This window comes from Macaca mulatta, chromosome X (assembly GCF_049350105.2).
Source record: "Macaca mulatta isolate MMU2019108-1 chromosome X, T2T-MMU8v2.0, whole genome shotgun sequence".
In the NCBI taxonomy this organism is placed as follows: domain Eukaryota; kingdom Metazoa; phylum Chordata; class Mammalia; order Primates; family Cercopithecidae; genus Macaca; species Macaca mulatta.
This window is the reverse complement of record NC_133426.1, coordinates 47205007-47220067: the sequence shown is the minus strand read 5'-3', so window position 1 is coordinate 47220067 and position 15061 is coordinate 47205007. Positions and strand designations below refer to the sequence as shown.

Below are 15061 nucleotides of genomic sequence, written 5' to 3'. Positions count from 1 at the left end.
CATGGAACAGTTTTGGCATTTGGTATTTCTCTAGGAATATATTCATTTCATCTAGATTTTCAGATACATTCTTTATTTTTAAAACCTCTGTTGCATTTGCATCTTCTATCTTCTTCAATTGACCAGTCTTGCCACAAGTGTTTCCTCTTAATTTTTGTTTTCAGATTCTGCTTTTGGTTTCTATTAATCTGACATTTTTTGTTCTCTGTATCATCAATTTCTGTTCATTATTTCCTTCTTATTGAGGTTTGCTGTGGTGGTCTTTTTCCAACTTCTTGTATAGTTTACATACGATAAAACACTCAGATTTTAGTTATACAGCTTGTTGGACTTTTAAATAGGTATACACCCATGTGACCAGCACTGCAATCAAGACACACAAACTTTTCATGATTCCAGAAAGCTACCTTGTAACCCTTTCCAGTGACACCCTCCCCACCCCAACCCTCTTCTACTATCACCATAAAATTGTTCTGCCTGACTTAGAACTTCATAAAAATGGAATGAAACATTATGTGCTTTTTGTGTGTCTGGCTTCTTTCACCGTATGAACAATCTCACCATGTGAGGCTCATCCTTTGATATCTGTATCAGCATTTTGTTCCTTTTGATTGCTGAGCTGTAGTCTATCCTTTGAATATACCACACTGTATCCATTCTTCTCTAGTTGGACATTTGGGTTGTTCCCAGTTTTTGGCTATTAGGAATACAGCTGCTACAAATATACGTATGCAAGTCTTTTGTTGACATGTTTTCATGTATTTGGGCTAAATATCTAAGAGTAGAATTGCTGGGCCATAGGTTAAGCATACTTTATAGGAAGCAGCCAGTTTTCCAGAGTGGCTGTACTATTTTGCACTCCTGCCAGTTGAGGTATGAGGGTTCCTTGTTGTGGGATTTTGGGAGCAGTGCTCTGGGGTGGGAAGAGGGAAGGGAACGTGGAGGCATCTCTGCTAAGACACACCCATCCTGAGACTAGGGCAGCCTCTTTTTTTCAAGACAGGGTTTCACTCTTGTCCCCCAAACCGGGGTGCAGGGGCGCGATCTCAGCTCGCTGCAACCTCCACCTCCCAGGCTCAAGCAATCTTCCCACTACAGCTTCCCGAGTAGCTGGGATTACAGGTGTGCGCCACTACAGCTGGCTATATTTTTGTACATTTTTTTTGTAGACGGGGTTTCACCATATTGCCCAGGCTGGTCTCAAACTCCTGAGCTCAAGTGATCCATCTGCCTCGGCCTCCCAAAATGCTGGAATTACAGGCGTGAAATCACTGTGCCCAGACTTTTTTTTTTTTTTTGGAGACAGGGTCTGGCTATGTTGTCCAGGCTGGTCTTGAACCCCTGAGCTCAAGTGATCTGCGTGCCTCAGCCTCCTAAAAGTGCTGGGATTACTTACAGGTGCAATTCACTGTGCCCAGGCCCAAGAGGCCTCTTTTTATTCCTGTTTCCTTCACCCCTTTTTTCTCCCATCCCCTTCCTTCATCGGGCAACACCCGCCACCCCAGATCAGCACCATCCTACCTCTAGGGGTCCCTTCTTTCTAACCCCACCTCCCATGACTGGTGCAGGGTGGTGTCACAATGTATATTAATAAATGGGGGAGGGGCTTTGCACCAACTAGTCTTCTAGCACCATCCCCCTTTCACACTGTGGCCCTCTGAGGCCTGGAAGAGGGCAGCCCCAGCATCACAGTCCACTGTACCCAGAACCTCTGCTGAGAGCACAAGCACATACTTGGGAATCATGCGTTGCAGTGACTAGAGGGGTGGGGTGCTGTGGTAACAACAGAGAAGGTAGGCCTGAATCGTTCTCAAGGGGCATCCCTGGGACCTGGCCTTGGATTTGCAGGCCAAGCTCCACCTCCCCCACTCTGAAGTCATCAGCATGTTGAGGGCTCTGGGCCAACTGGTGCCTGAGTACCTGCTGTCTTCTACTTGGAAATGCCTGAGGGCATTATCCCCAGATCTAGGGACACAAATTGCAGTTTAGCCTTGGGACTGAAGGCTAAGTACAGCTGGGGGGCAGCAAGGACAGGGGATGGGGATTCCCAGTCCTAGCTCTGATCGGGGGGCTTCATGCGTGGTGATACTGGATTTCCTGGTACAGCATAACCTGCTGGACCCAACAAGGGAGAGGGGTCACAAGCAGGATATCATGGGTTGGGGTACAGGTCAGAACCCCATGTTCTAGTAGCCACTATGTTCCAGACACTGTGAATGCCACCACTGCCATCCACCTTGGCCTGATATAAGGGCCCCTGTCCATCTGCTTGGGTCCCCGTGTCTTTATAAACTACACAACTGGGCTAGAGCACGAGAAAGAGGAGAGGCCAATGTGCAGGCTTTTCAGCTTTTATTACAAAAAAGGACATGATGCCAGCCCAATTTTCCAACAAAAGTCACCACCTCAGTTTGATTTGGTCAAGCCCTCTCTGGCTGGGGAGTGGGCTGGCCGACAAGAGCAAGGCTCCGTCCCAGCCATCCAACACTCTGTCCTTCCCTGCCCCAGGATGGACACCCGACATGTGGAGAAGTTGCTCTTGAAGCTGCTCACTGGGCCTCGTTGAAGCGGGTCACCATTGTCTTGTGCAGTGTCTCCTTATAGGACTCGGTTGAGGTGACCCCGTAGGAGCTGCCCCGTGCACCCAGGCCGGAGCCCCGCACCCGTGTTTGGGCCTGTGTGAGGGAGGCAGGCTCTGTCAGGCTGGTGAGGGATGCTGTGAGGGGTGCTGGGGGATGGGACAGGACTGCCTGAGACTCACCTCGATGGGCGTTACAATGCCCTGCTTCTTGCGGCCCAGGCCGCTGCCCTCTTTCCAGCCCATGGCCTGGAGCATGCGACTGCCAATGTTGTCACTGCCCAGCCCGTCCCGAGTAGGCTGCTCGAAGTCTCTGCAGGGGCGGTGCACAGCATGAGTGGTTGGCCTGCCAGCCCCAGGCCCCAGACCCCCTCACCTGGTCCAGCCACTCACACGGAGGCTGTGGATATGCCGCCGTACTTCCTCCTCTTGGGCTCTGGCGGCTCGGGGATGCCATACTTCTCTCTGCGTTCAGCTGCACGGTCCCGGTACTTCATTTGCTGAAAGTTTGTGTGTGTGTGTGTGAATGTTGGGGAGCTAGTCTCTTTTCTCAGGCAACACAGGCATGGGGAGTGGGGTCCCACAGGGTGTGCCATCTGGCTAATGAGGCTCAGGTCCTGAGGGTCAGGCCATCACGGGCACAAGCAGCCGAGGTAGGAGAATGGGGAAGAAGGCTCATGGGGTTACCACGTGAGAAACTGAACTCCAGCTACCTGAGGTGATGGGGACTTGGAAGGGACAGAGGGGAGGGAGCCCAGGGGCAGGTCACACCTCACCTCCATGTCATTCTTCTCTAGTGCTTCTAGCTCGTTTTCTGACAAGTGGGCTCGCCGGTGAATCTCAAGGTTTTGCTGTAAGGGGGACAGGATAAGAAATGAAGAGGCTGAGCCTCAGTGGGCCAAGCCCCAGCATGCCCGGCCAATCATCCACTCAGTTACCTTGTGGAGCCCTGAGAGCTGCTGGTGCCGGATGAGCGCCTCTTTGCTGGGGAACTGGCGTCGGCAGAGCAGACAGGCCAGCTTCTGCCAGTCGGTGAGCTTCTCCTCCCGCTCGGGGCCCCCACGCTCCTGCTCCTCCTCACTGTCACTCTCCCCGCTGTAGGCTGCCACCAGCCCTCTCGGAGGGCTCTATAGAGGGTGAGGGTGGGAGGTCAGGCCTGGCCAGATCAGAGCCCCCGCCCCTCTCTGCCTTAGGCACTCACTGGGCGGTCGTCACTGGCCAATTTCGGGAGATCCATGCTGGTGTGCTGTCTCTCGGCTAGTGCTCCCTGGGGTGGAGGGACACAGAAATTCAGGGACTCCGCAGAGGGCCCAAAGGAAGGACAAGATTGTGGGGCAGGGTGCAAGGGGGTGGCCCCAACACACCTTCTTCTCGAGGATGGCATAGCCAGCATCTGCAGTGGCCGACTCCCGCCTCTCGTCATCTCGCAGGGAGCTGATAGGCTGGAAACTATTTTTGAAGTTTTCTTTTTGTTTGTTGAGACTGCGGGCCCAGCGTTCCATGTCCTTGGCAATCTGGGGGTGAGAGTGGAGGTGAGGTTCCCAGAACGCTTATGCCCCTGGGGCTACCAACTATCCGCTGACCCACTGCCCTGCATCCTCAAACACAGGCTGGCCACTATCCCTAGTCTGAACTACTGCAGAAGGCTTCATCTGGCCTCTGGGCTATGGCTCCTGACCCCTTCTCCCAGTAGAGCACTCTTTTACGAAGTATAAGCCACTCCCACCCCAAATACGATGTCCTTAAAACCCTTCCTTCGCCTCCCACCACACCAAGAAAAAACCCAAACACTAGCAACCACAGCCTGCAAGGCACTCGGCACCTGGCTACTCCTGACCTCATCACTGAACACACCCCGTGCCCCTACCCCCACTGGTCTATAATGGTGAGGTGGCAGAAGCAGTGTGGACAGGGTGGCGGGTCCATCTGGGAGGCAGATGAGAGGAAGCTGAGGCAGAACAAGCAGAAGGTGAGGGACATAGTAGTACAAGTTCCTATTTTCCGTCACCAGTCACCAGTGCTTCTTGTCAAGCCCCTCTCTGGCTGTGTTCTCTGCTATGGTTTTTGTCCCTCAAAGTTCATGTGTCAGAAATGTAATCCCTAATGCAACAGCGTTGACAGGTGAGCCTTTATCTCGGCTGGGTGCGGTGGCTCACACCTGTAATCCCAGCACTTTGGGAGGCCGAGGCGGGTGGATCATTTGAGGTCAGGAGTTCGAGACCAGCCTGGCTAACATAGTGAAATCCCAGCTCTATTAATAAAAGTACAAAATTAGCTGGGCGTGGTGGTGGATGTCTGTAATCCCAGCTACTCGGAAGGCTGAGGCAGGAGAATTGCTTGAACCTGGGAGGCAGAAGTTGCAGTGCACTAAGATTGCACCATCGCACTCCAGCCTGGGCAACAAGGATGAAACTCTGTCTCAAAAAATAAATTTAATCCCTGATGCAACAGTGTTGACAGGCAGGGCCTTTCAGAGGTGATTAGGTCACGAAGGCTCTGCCCTCCTCAAGAGATCACGGCTGCTTTTTAAAAAAATTGTCCAAGTTTATGGGGTAACAAGTGCTTTTGTAGCTGGGCGCCGTGGCTCATGTCTGTAATCCCAGCACTTTGGGAGGCCGAGACGGGCACATCACCTGAGGTCAGGAGTTCGAGACCAGCCTGGTCAACATGGTGAAACCCCGTCTCTACAAAAATTACAAAAAAATTAGCCGGGCATGGTGGTGGATGCCTGTGATCCCAGCTACTCGGGAGGCTGAAGCAGGAGAATTGCTTGAACCCAGGAGGTGGAGGCTGCAGTGATCCAAGATTGCGCCACTGCACTCCAGCCTGGGCGATAAGAGTGAAACGCCATCTCAAAAAAAAAAAATAAATAAATAAATAAAATAAACAAGTGCTTTTGTTACATGCACAGATTGTATAGCGCTGAAGTCAGGGTTCTTAGAGCATCCATCAGCCAAATAATGTACATCATACCCATTAAGTAATTTCTCATCCTTTACCCTCTCCCACCTCCTCCACCTTTATATATATATATATGAATCATATATATATGATTCGAGAAGGAATCTCGCTTTTGTCGCCCAGGCTGGAGTACAATGGCATGATCTCAGCTCACTGCAACCTCCGCCTCCTGGGTTCAAGCGATTCTCCTGCCTCAGCTTCCTGAGTAGCTGAGATTACAGGCGCCTGCCACCATGCCCGGCTAATTTTTGTACTTTTAGTAGAGACGGGGTTTCGCCACGTGGCCAGGCTGGTCTCGAACTCCTGACCTCAGGTGATCTGCCTGCCTCGGCCTCCCAAAGTGCTGGGATTACAGGTGTGAACCACCACTCCCGGCCCCCCTCCACCTTTTGAGTCTCCATTTAATGCCATCACTGAGAGTGGGTTCCAGATAAAAAGGGGGAGTTTGGCCCAATTTTCTCTTGCTCTAATGCATGCTCTCTTGCCCTTTGCGCATGTTATGATGCAGCAAGAAGGCCCTCACCAGATGCCAACACCACTGGGCTTCCCTGCCTACAGAACTGTGAGCCAAATCAATCTCTTTTCCTTATAAATTACCCAGTCTGTGGTATTGTTATAGAGCAGCAAATGGATGAAGACACTCCTCTTCCCCTCACACATACCCACGCTGTCACATTTGTTGTGCATTTCCATTTTATCATTTTAAAATGCATAGGAATGTTTATCTGTGTATAATTTGAATTTATATGCATGACACAATGCCACATTCTATATTTCCATGTTTCCCCCGCCAGCACAGCACCATTTTTAGAATTCACCAGGTTGCTGAGGGAACACTTTGTGCTTGCTTGTAAATGCTACACTCACAGTGTCACACCCTTTCTCCACAGACAGACACTGAGGTGCCCTCCATTTGCCCACTCCCACAAAACACTGCAGGGCTTTTTTCCTGCCCACTCCTTTATGGGCCTGTGAGAATTTCTCTGGCATATATATACATATCCACCAGCAGCATGTGAGGGTCCCCACCATGGGACAGAAGACACCTGACAGGGCTTACTCGGATGGCACAAGCCACCTCCTGGAGTTGGGCAACCCTGTCACGCACTGAGGAGACTGCTCTGGCTCAAGGCCATTCAGCAAAGAGCAGAGCTGGAGCAGGAGCATGGTCTGCTAAGCAGTCACCACCCACATCCACACCTGCCTGCCATCTCCCTCGGCAGGAGAGGGCGAGAGCTGACAGAGTGCCGCTGCTGGAAGACACCACACAGTCAGCCAGTGACTGCTGGACCCTGGTGTTCACCTGTTGAGCTGTCTTGGTCTTGTGCTTCTCCTTCTTCTCTTTGCCCTCCTTCGAGGGTGCCCCCGTCTCCTTATGCCCATCAGCCGACTGCTCCAGGGCGGGAACATAGGTCCGCCTCTCCCCATCCCAGTACAGGTACTGCTGGCTTTGAGCATTGTAGTAATACTGAGGGAGGAGGAGTGAAGAAGGGATGTGAGGGAAGACCTTGTGAAGGGAACCTGCAGGGCCAGCTGCCCCGATGCGACCTGACCCGACCCCATCCCTCTCTGCCCTCTCTGGGCTGCCCTATCACCTGGGAGTTGGGGTCATAGTAGAGGCCGGTCTGGGGGTCATAGTAGTAGCCGGAGGTCTCATCGTACTGGTAGGTGGAGACATCGGGAACAGCTAGGGGGTGAGGGGAGCGGGGTCACACTCTTCCCTGCTTTATTAAGAACTCCCCATCCCTACCCACAGGCTGTGGGTACTCACGGTACTGGCTGTAGGATTCCTGGGCAGTGGGGCTGGTGGCCGGTGGGAGAGCAGAACTAGGATGGGTAGGGCTCTGGAGCTCAGATTTGAGCACAGCGGGTGACATGATGGTATACGACTGGTCATGGGGCCAGACAGGAGAACAGGGCTCAGTGTCTGCCCATGCCACCCCTGCCACCTGCCTGCCTCCCTGGGATACATACCCACAGGGCTCACTCACCTGGCTGTTGGCAGCAGTGCCCTGGCTGCTGCTTGCCTCGGCTGATTGTTGGTAGATGCCAGGGGCAGCACCAGGCTGGGCGCGAGAGAAAGCCTGCATCGACACAGAGTCAGCCCCAGGCTCTAAGGAGGCCTCAGGACCTGTAAGGAAGGACAGGGCAGGGAGAATGCCTGTGAATAATGGGGCCGGGGACTCTATGCCTGCTGGCCCCCACCACAGCTGCAGAGAGAGATGCTGGGGCTCACCCGCTCCGGTGGGGTCCCCTTTGGTTCCAGTGATGCCAGGGCCCTTGGTGCCCTTGAGGTAGCCATGGGCATAGAGGGAAGACTCTGTGCCCTGGCTGTTGCCATAGCCCTCATCCTGTTGGTAGTAGCTGTAGTCGACCGGCGGCTCCTCGGAGGTGGCCCAGGCACCCTCCCCACCTTGGGAGGCCTGAAGGGCAGGTGGGAGGGGTTCATTAGAACAGGAAGGTGTGGGGATGGGGAGGTGGGGAACCTGCTAGAAGCATCTGTCCCACACGTGGGGCTAGTGTTTCTACCTGACAGAAAAGCATGCAGCCTAAGACAAGTGGAAAGCAAGGGTTGCCTGGCCACAAGAGAACAAATAGGCCAGTGGCAAACACAAGACATAAAAACAGACGAACGCCAAAATGTTCCAGGGCTGATTCTGCTGATTCTGCTGTGTGTGGTGTGTGTGTTGGGTGTCAGGCCAAGGAAGACACCATCTTCTCACTTCTTTATTCTCTTCTCCCAATTTTCTCTCAACCACTTATACATTATTTTTATTCGGGAACATATGATATGTGTATATCATATATGTATATATTACATATAAGGATATGTGTATATCATACCAATTCAGGACAATAAAAACCCCACCAAACAGAACAGAATGCCAGGCACAATGGCGTCGTACATGAGCGCATGGGAGGCAATTGGGAAGAAAGCTACGGTGATGATGAAGGGGAATGTCCCAGGGGGTCTAGAGAGCCAGGAGCAAGGTAGAATGGCCATGCCAGCTACTGGGAGAGGGTTTTGCATCCATGGATAGCAAGCCAGCCTTCCTGCTTCAGAGAGGGTGCAGGAGGGTTGAGAAAGCCCAGGTCTCAGGACGCTGGGAGGCACAAGGGGTCTGAGTACCTGTGAGATGGCCCACTGGGCCGCAGCAATGGCAGTGCTGGCCACAGAGGCAGCACTGATGCGACTGCCTTCATTGGAGGCCATGTCCCTGAGGAGGATGTTAGAGACTGGGAGTGAGATGGGAGGCCCCAAGCGGTGGGGGGGAGTGGGAGGGTGGGGAGGGGAAGGGTGGGAAGGCACATAGGTGGGGCCCTGACCTCTTAGAACCCTTGGCAAACTCAACATTGATGGTCTTGCCGTCGATGGTGAGTGGTGGGTGCAGGGCTTGCAGGATCTGCAGCAGCTGGGCTGCCTCCTGTGGGAGGAGGTGAGGCAGGGACAGAAGGGTCAGGCCCGGGGAGGCCCCCGGCTCCATTGCCCGGTTTCCAGGCTGGGGGCCGCGGTAGGAGGCTGGGGAAAGGGACCCTCCTCCCCACCCTGGGGGCCGGGACCCTGGCTGCCCGGCCCCCAACTGTGCCGCCCTCACCACGATGGTGGAGAGCTGGATGAAGGCAAAGCCGCGGTTCAGTTGGGTCTGCTTGTCCTTTATGACGCGCACGTTGGAGGAGGACAGCACTGCGTAGGGTGCCAGGGCCCCCAGGATGGAATCCATGGTGCTGTGTGGGTTCAGGTTGCGCAAAATGATGGCTGTGGGAAGGGGCCCAGTGTTAGAGGACGCCCCCGGCACTCTTGCCAGCCCTGCCCTTCAATGCCCCCCACCGCTCCCTTTCCTCTGCCCCCACCCCCCCATGCCTCTGCAACTGCCGCTTCCCTCACTGCTTCCTCCGGGATCAACTCTGCTTGGCGGTCCAGGTGCCAGGCTGGCTGCCTGTCTACTGAGAACCTTCCCGACACACCCCCAAAGTCAGGTAGGATGTTGCCACTCCCTCTGCTCTCCCTACATCAAATGTCTATCCCCGCACCAAGTGGAGATTCCATGAGGATGAGGTCCTGCTCACTGCCATTTCTCTGGTCTTGGTGAGCCCAGCCCAGACACCCTAGGGCACAGAGGAAGAAGGAACAACTGACTCACTGTCATTGGCGTTCTCTGAGCTTGGCTCTGAGCCTTGTGACAGGGCTTGGGAGGCCAGGACTCCCTGGGCCTGGTAGGGCTGCGGCAGGGGAAGCAGGCCCTGGCTCAGCTCCCGGCCACCCAGTGGCAGTGTCTGCTGATCCAGTCTCGTGCCGAGGGGCAGCTTCTGCTCTGCCTCTGTCAGGGGCGGTGGGAGACAGGCTGGTGATAAGGGGGAGGCTCCATGACTGGTCACCCTCCTCCCTATACCAAGCCTTGAGCACAGACCCCTCACCTTCCCTTCTCCCCAATTGCCCCGCCCTGGGGAGTGCGAGGGGTAGGTGGGCCTCACCTGACTTGGGCACGCCACATTTGAAGCACTTCTCTCGGCGTTTGAAGTTCTGGACGCCACACTGTGAGGCACAGGCCAGGCCGTCAGAGGGAGCAGGGATTTCCCACTGCACCCTCCAAACTTGGATGCAGAGATCTCCCAGGGACCCCGCAGTGCCCCAGGAAGGAAAGTCCCCAGGCAAGGGTGGCAGGTGCCTTCTGAACCTTCTGATGTGGTTCTCAGTACTGTGCATCTTCCCTTTCCAGACTCTCATTTGTTCTCTGTGCCAGCCCGCTCAGCTCAGGAATGAACAACTCCCCCCTTGTTACAACAACTCCCTCCTCTCCTTCCTCTGCCTTCTTAAGGCCACCAACTCCCAGGACTGTTCCCCGCCTCACGTATTCAATCCCTTTATTAGGTTCCTCTCCCTGAAACTTGCTTCTCTATTCAGAAACCTTTCAGTGTTTCAGCCCTAGAAGTCAGTAGCCTCTGGCCAGACCTGCACCCCTCCTCTTAGCTCTAGGACTGGGTTGGATCCTGCTTTGCTTGAGAAATTTTCCTTGAATGTTCCAGCATCTGGATACCCAGCTTCTACTACATTCCATCTCTATTCCAGACTCAGGTACTAAGCACCAGTCCCGGGCCAGGTCCTGCTGCACATGGCCAGAACATGGTCTCTGCCCTCATGGCCTAATAGCACGGGGGCAGATGCAGCATGAAGAGGGGCAGGTCGGTCTGTGTGGACCATCCAGCAGGGGCTCGGGGAGGGAAACGGGCTGGGGGTGGGGTGCCACTTACTTGGCAGGGACAGTCCCTGCACAGAAGCAGGGACGTCTGACCTGGGATGCCCAGAAGTTTCATTTTGTTAAGCCTTGCTGGGGAGGAATTGTTATCGGAGGGAACACTGGACTTTCCAAAACTGGTGTGGGAGAGTAAGGGGAGAAGCAAAAGCCAAGGCCAGGGAAGGAAGTCAGTTAGGTAATGGAGGATCTTATGCTTAAGCTGAGCTGGGGCTGGTTAAGCAGAGGATGGGCGTGGGTGGTCAGAGGTGGTTTTGAGGAATGTTCCAGGTGAGGGCATGGGAGAAAGAGGACAAGAGGCCGGCATACCAGAGAGGGCTCCATAGCGAGCGGGTGAGAGCGTGACGATTGGCATGAGCAGCGGGAATGGCAAGGGAGGGAAGGTGGCGTTTCTGTGATGGAAGTGACAGGACCTGGTGGCCAACAGGATGCAGGGGAGGGGAAGGAGTTCATGAGAATTCCCTGGTTTGGGGCTGGGCGTGGTGGCTTATGCCTGTAATCCCAGCACTTTGGGATGCCGAGGCGGGAGGACTGCTTGAGCTCAGGAGTTCAAGACCAGCCTGGCAAACATGACGGAACCCTCTCTACCAAAAAAAAAACAGGCAAAAATTAGTGGGCATGGTGGCATGCGCCTATGGTCCCAGCTACTCTGGAGGCTGATGGCTTGAGCCCTGGAGACAGAGGTTGCAGTGAGCCCAGATTGCTGCACTCTAGCCTTGGTGACAGAGCCAGATCCTGTCTCAAAAAAAAAAAAAAAAAAAAAAGAGAATTCCCTGGTTTTGAGGCTATCTGGAAATACAGGAAGGCGTTCCACTGTCACTTTGTCTTTCTCTCTCCAGAAGCGTTGAGCACCAATCCTCTGATAGGCCTTTTTAAAAAAAAAAAAAAAGATGCGCCACTCTCCCTGACTAGGCAGAGTACTTCCTGGGGAGAGGGTTGGGGCCTCTACAAACTGTAGAATCACAATGCTGGCCCCAGGGCAGACCTGAAGCCACTGTGGCATCCAAGTTCCTGTGATCAGGAGCAAGGCACAGGGCACAGCTAAAGGTTCACCCATAGTTCCACCTCTCTGAGCCTCAACTTCCCCTTAGGGAAGACAGAGGTGACTACAAAACCATAGCCTCCAGTTTCAGTTTTGACGTGGCCTGGTCAGAGTGGCCTTCAGGCTTGAGCTACCTGATATGGGCTCTCAGAACGCTCTGTGCTTTGCTTTCATGATTAGTTAACAATTCGACTGTGTTAACTGTGGGCCAGGTGCTGTTCTGAGTGTTATCCTCTCATTAACAGAGCTGAATCCTCCCAACCACCTTTTGGGAGAGGTGTCATTAATATTCACATTTTAGAGATGGGGAAAGTGAGGCAAAGAGAGGCTAAGCACCTTGGGCAAAATCAAGGCCAATCTAGGATAGTCTCATTTCAGCCAGTCTGGCTCTGAAGCCCACATTCTCCACACCACCACTTCAAGCCTACACTGTCACTAATTCATCATCCACGTATATATTTCCTTAAAGTCTACTGGAACTCCAGGCAAGACTGCATTTTAGGAGGACAGAGCCTGCATCAAGTGAACGCTCACTACACATTTGTATATGGCTGGCTAGGAATGGTGACTACTCAAGCTGAGCGATCAAGGGATAGAGAATGAGAGAGAGAGGGAGGGAGGGAAAGGAGAGAGATTGGGGGAGAGGGAGAGATGGGGGGAGAAAGAGTGGGAGAGGGAGGGAGGGAGGGATCGCCGCCACTGCTGTGTTGCTGTCTCTGTCCATGACAACTGCTGCCCACCGCCCCTGTACCTTATTGCACAGCCAGTCCTCATTGATCTTGGGCTTGGGGTCGCTGTAGTGCATCGACACCTTCTGGCCCAGGATGTTGAGGGAGTGCTGCAGGAAAAAGCAGAGCACAGTGAGGCCCAGGCAGCAGTGCCCCACGCACCGTTTCAGCACAGGAGAAGAGAGTGAGCGAGCCCTTCAGCTGGATGGATGAGGGACAGGGAGCGGAGGGAGGTCGGAGAGCGGATGGAGGGAAGAAGGGAAGTAGGGAGGGAAAGCGCCACAGCTCTCGGGCGCAGCTGTTTGCTGCTCTGCCGGGCACACGCACGCACACATGTGAACACACACCACCAGGCACACAGTGTTCGGCTGACCGACGCTTGCCGGACAGTGGGGAGAAACCCCCACTCGGCCCTGACACTGCCAGGCCACACCCAGGGCCAGGACTACACAGGTTACACTTGGGGGGTAAGGGGAGACAGGGAGGGGGAGGGAGAGGGCAGAGAAAGAGAAAGAGAGCGCAGGTGCGCTAGTGCTGGAGAAGGGGAAAAAGAAAGAGCCATTTCGAACAGATGGAAGTTTCTGCCGTGAGGCCGTCTTCCCATGGATGGCTGGGTCCTGGGCCCGTGGCACTAGCCTACCGACCCTGAGGAGACGGCCTCAGGGCTGCCTCTGCCGGGATCCCCCATTCTACCACCTCTGCCCCTTCCTCCCCTGAAACTTCTCTCCAGTGCCCTACACCAGGGATCTGGGCAGGGGTGGGTGTCCAGGCAGATCTTTGGGTCTCGGAGGTCCCAAAGCTGCTGAGTTGGGATCCCGAGGCAGGCTTGGGGAAGAGGCTCCCCCGGGGGCTGACTGTGCACGGGTCCTTGCCGAGAAGACGGAGCTGCCTGAGGTAGTACCTCCTGTGAGCGTGGAGATGTGATAGGAAGGGTAGGGGCGGCGAAGTGAGGCCAGGGTGTCGATAAAACTATCATACTCGACAGGAACTTGAGATCAACAGAGCAGTGCTGTCCCCTTGCATGAAAATCAAAGGGCCAAATTCACATGCAGGGAGGGGGCTGACAAAATGAGTCTTGCTAGTGACTGTGCCAATAGCTAAGCTCCTCACTGGCAGGACTTCCAGTGGTCCTGAGGGTAGAATGAGGTCCTGGCTCTGGCTAACCCCAGAGAGGGGTGCCCCACCCCCACCCCCGCCCGGGGGGAGTGGGAAGCTAGGTGAAAGAACCCACCCTGGCAGCTGTTTCTCTGAACGGTCAGCTGGGAGAGGTGAAGGGGCAGCGCTAGTGCCTGGTGGTAGGAAGGGGCCAGTGGTGAGTGTGGGCTCTGGATGGGAAGCCCAGTGGGGTAGCGAGAGATGGGAAGAGGAGATAGTGAGGGTCAGGAAGGGAAGAGAGGGGGCAGGGGGAATGGGACACAGGGCCACAGGGCAGGGAACTGTGTCCATAAGAATCAGGCGATGGGGAGCGCTCGATTACAAAGTAGTATTTGTTTGGGGGGGGGTTCAAGTGCGGCAAAGCAACCTGATTGGCTTCCATCCATCGTGTAGCGTCCTGCAAGTGACTAAACTCGACGAAGGCGAAGCCCCGGCTCTGACCTGGAGACAGCATTCAGATACAGACGCAGTGGGTTAGTCAACAGCTTTGGACACACGGCGTTCCCGGGGGCGGGACCCGAGGGGAGAGGACGGGGGCAGAGAGAGGGAAAGGGGAAGAGGAGAAAGGAAGAAAGAGAAAGAGGCAATCAGAGAGAGAGAGACTAGCAGGTGTGGGGGGCAAGGTAGATGGCCAGGTGGGGCAGGGAAGGCGGAGGGAGAAAAACAGAGACCAGAGGTCGGTAGTGGGAGAGACACACACACCAACTGGGAAGAGAGAAAGAGATAGGGCTCGGGCAGACCTGCCGAGCCAGCCTGGGGTGACAGAGACGGAGAGAAGCAGCCGGGAGGGAAAGAATACGAGAGATCTGCCTCCAGAGAAGGAGGTAGGGGACGGTGGGCAGGCTGCTGGCTCCACACAAGCCACAATACGTAACTCCAGGGCGGACCCGGCTCGAGGCCAGGGGCACCCAGGAGGGGTCCTGTAACAGGTGTTGAATCACAGGAGCAAAAGAGAAGCTGGGCCAGGCTGCTCTGTGAGGCTAGGAAGGCTCTTGGCCCATTGAGAACCAGGGGCGGTTAAAGACACGACCTCATCTCAGCCTCACCGCAGCGCAGGGGAGGCGGGCCTCGCTAGGGAGCCACCTCAGGGCCACAGGGTGGAGACTACAGCCACAAACAGTCCAGGTTCCCCTGGACAAAAGGAGAATGGTGGCCAGGACTGGCCAGGAGGACCTTAGAGGTAAGAATCAATGGGTGCCTGGGAGAAGCGCCCAGGGCCATCGAGGGGTCTGCACCTGTAACACCTTGGGGAGAGAGAGACCCAGAAGCTGTCCATGTGTGGTGTAGTTGGGGTGATGCAGAGCAAGACCTACATGCAACCAAGACTCCAGGCTTAGGAAAGGGA

At 54.8% G+C, this 15061-nt stretch overlaps 1 protein-coding gene across 16 annotated transcripts in view; it reads right to left on the bottom strand.

Annotated features, from left to right (window-relative positions):
- Positions 1-2335: 2335 nt before the first annotated feature.
- RBM10 (RNA binding motif protein 10) overlaps positions 2336-15061 on the bottom strand; it is a 42255-nt gene continuing 29529 nt past the window's right edge. For 7 of the 16 annotated variants that reach the window (XM_077988545.1, XM_028842280.2, XM_028842282.2 and 4 more), the window contains 19 exons: positions 14084-14157; positions 12585-12671; positions 10013-10073; positions 9682-9858; positions 9139-9296; positions 8867-8964; positions 8670-8757; positions 7776-7962; positions 7531-7670; positions 7311-7428; positions 7135-7226; positions 6843-7007; positions 3943-4092; positions 3780-3845; positions 3517-3705; positions 3355-3429; positions 2972-3078; positions 2762-2891; positions 2336-2675 (listed from right to left, as the gene is read on the bottom strand). In XM_077988545.1, coding sequence (XP_077844671.1) covers positions 2550-2675; positions 2762-2891; positions 2972-3078; positions 3355-3429; positions 3517-3705; positions 3780-3845; positions 3943-4092; positions 6843-7007; positions 7135-7226; positions 7311-7428; positions 7531-7670; positions 7776-7962; positions 8670-8757; positions 8867-8964; positions 9139-9296; positions 9682-9858; positions 10013-10073; positions 12585-12671; positions 14084-14157 — 2288 coding nt within the window. In that variant the 3' untranslated portion in view covers positions 2336-2549. Of the gene's footprint in view, positions 2676-2761; positions 2892-2971; positions 3116-3291; positions 3430-3516; positions 3706-3779; positions 3846-3942; positions 4093-6842; positions 7008-7134; positions 7227-7310; positions 7429-7530; positions 7671-7775; positions 7963-8669; positions 8758-8866; positions 8965-9135; positions 9297-9681; positions 9859-10012; positions 10074-12584; positions 12672-14083; positions 14158-15061 lie in introns of all 16 variants that reach the window. The other 9 variants (XM_015127275.3, XM_028842281.2, XM_077988542.1 and 6 more) reach the window with 3 other exon arrangements.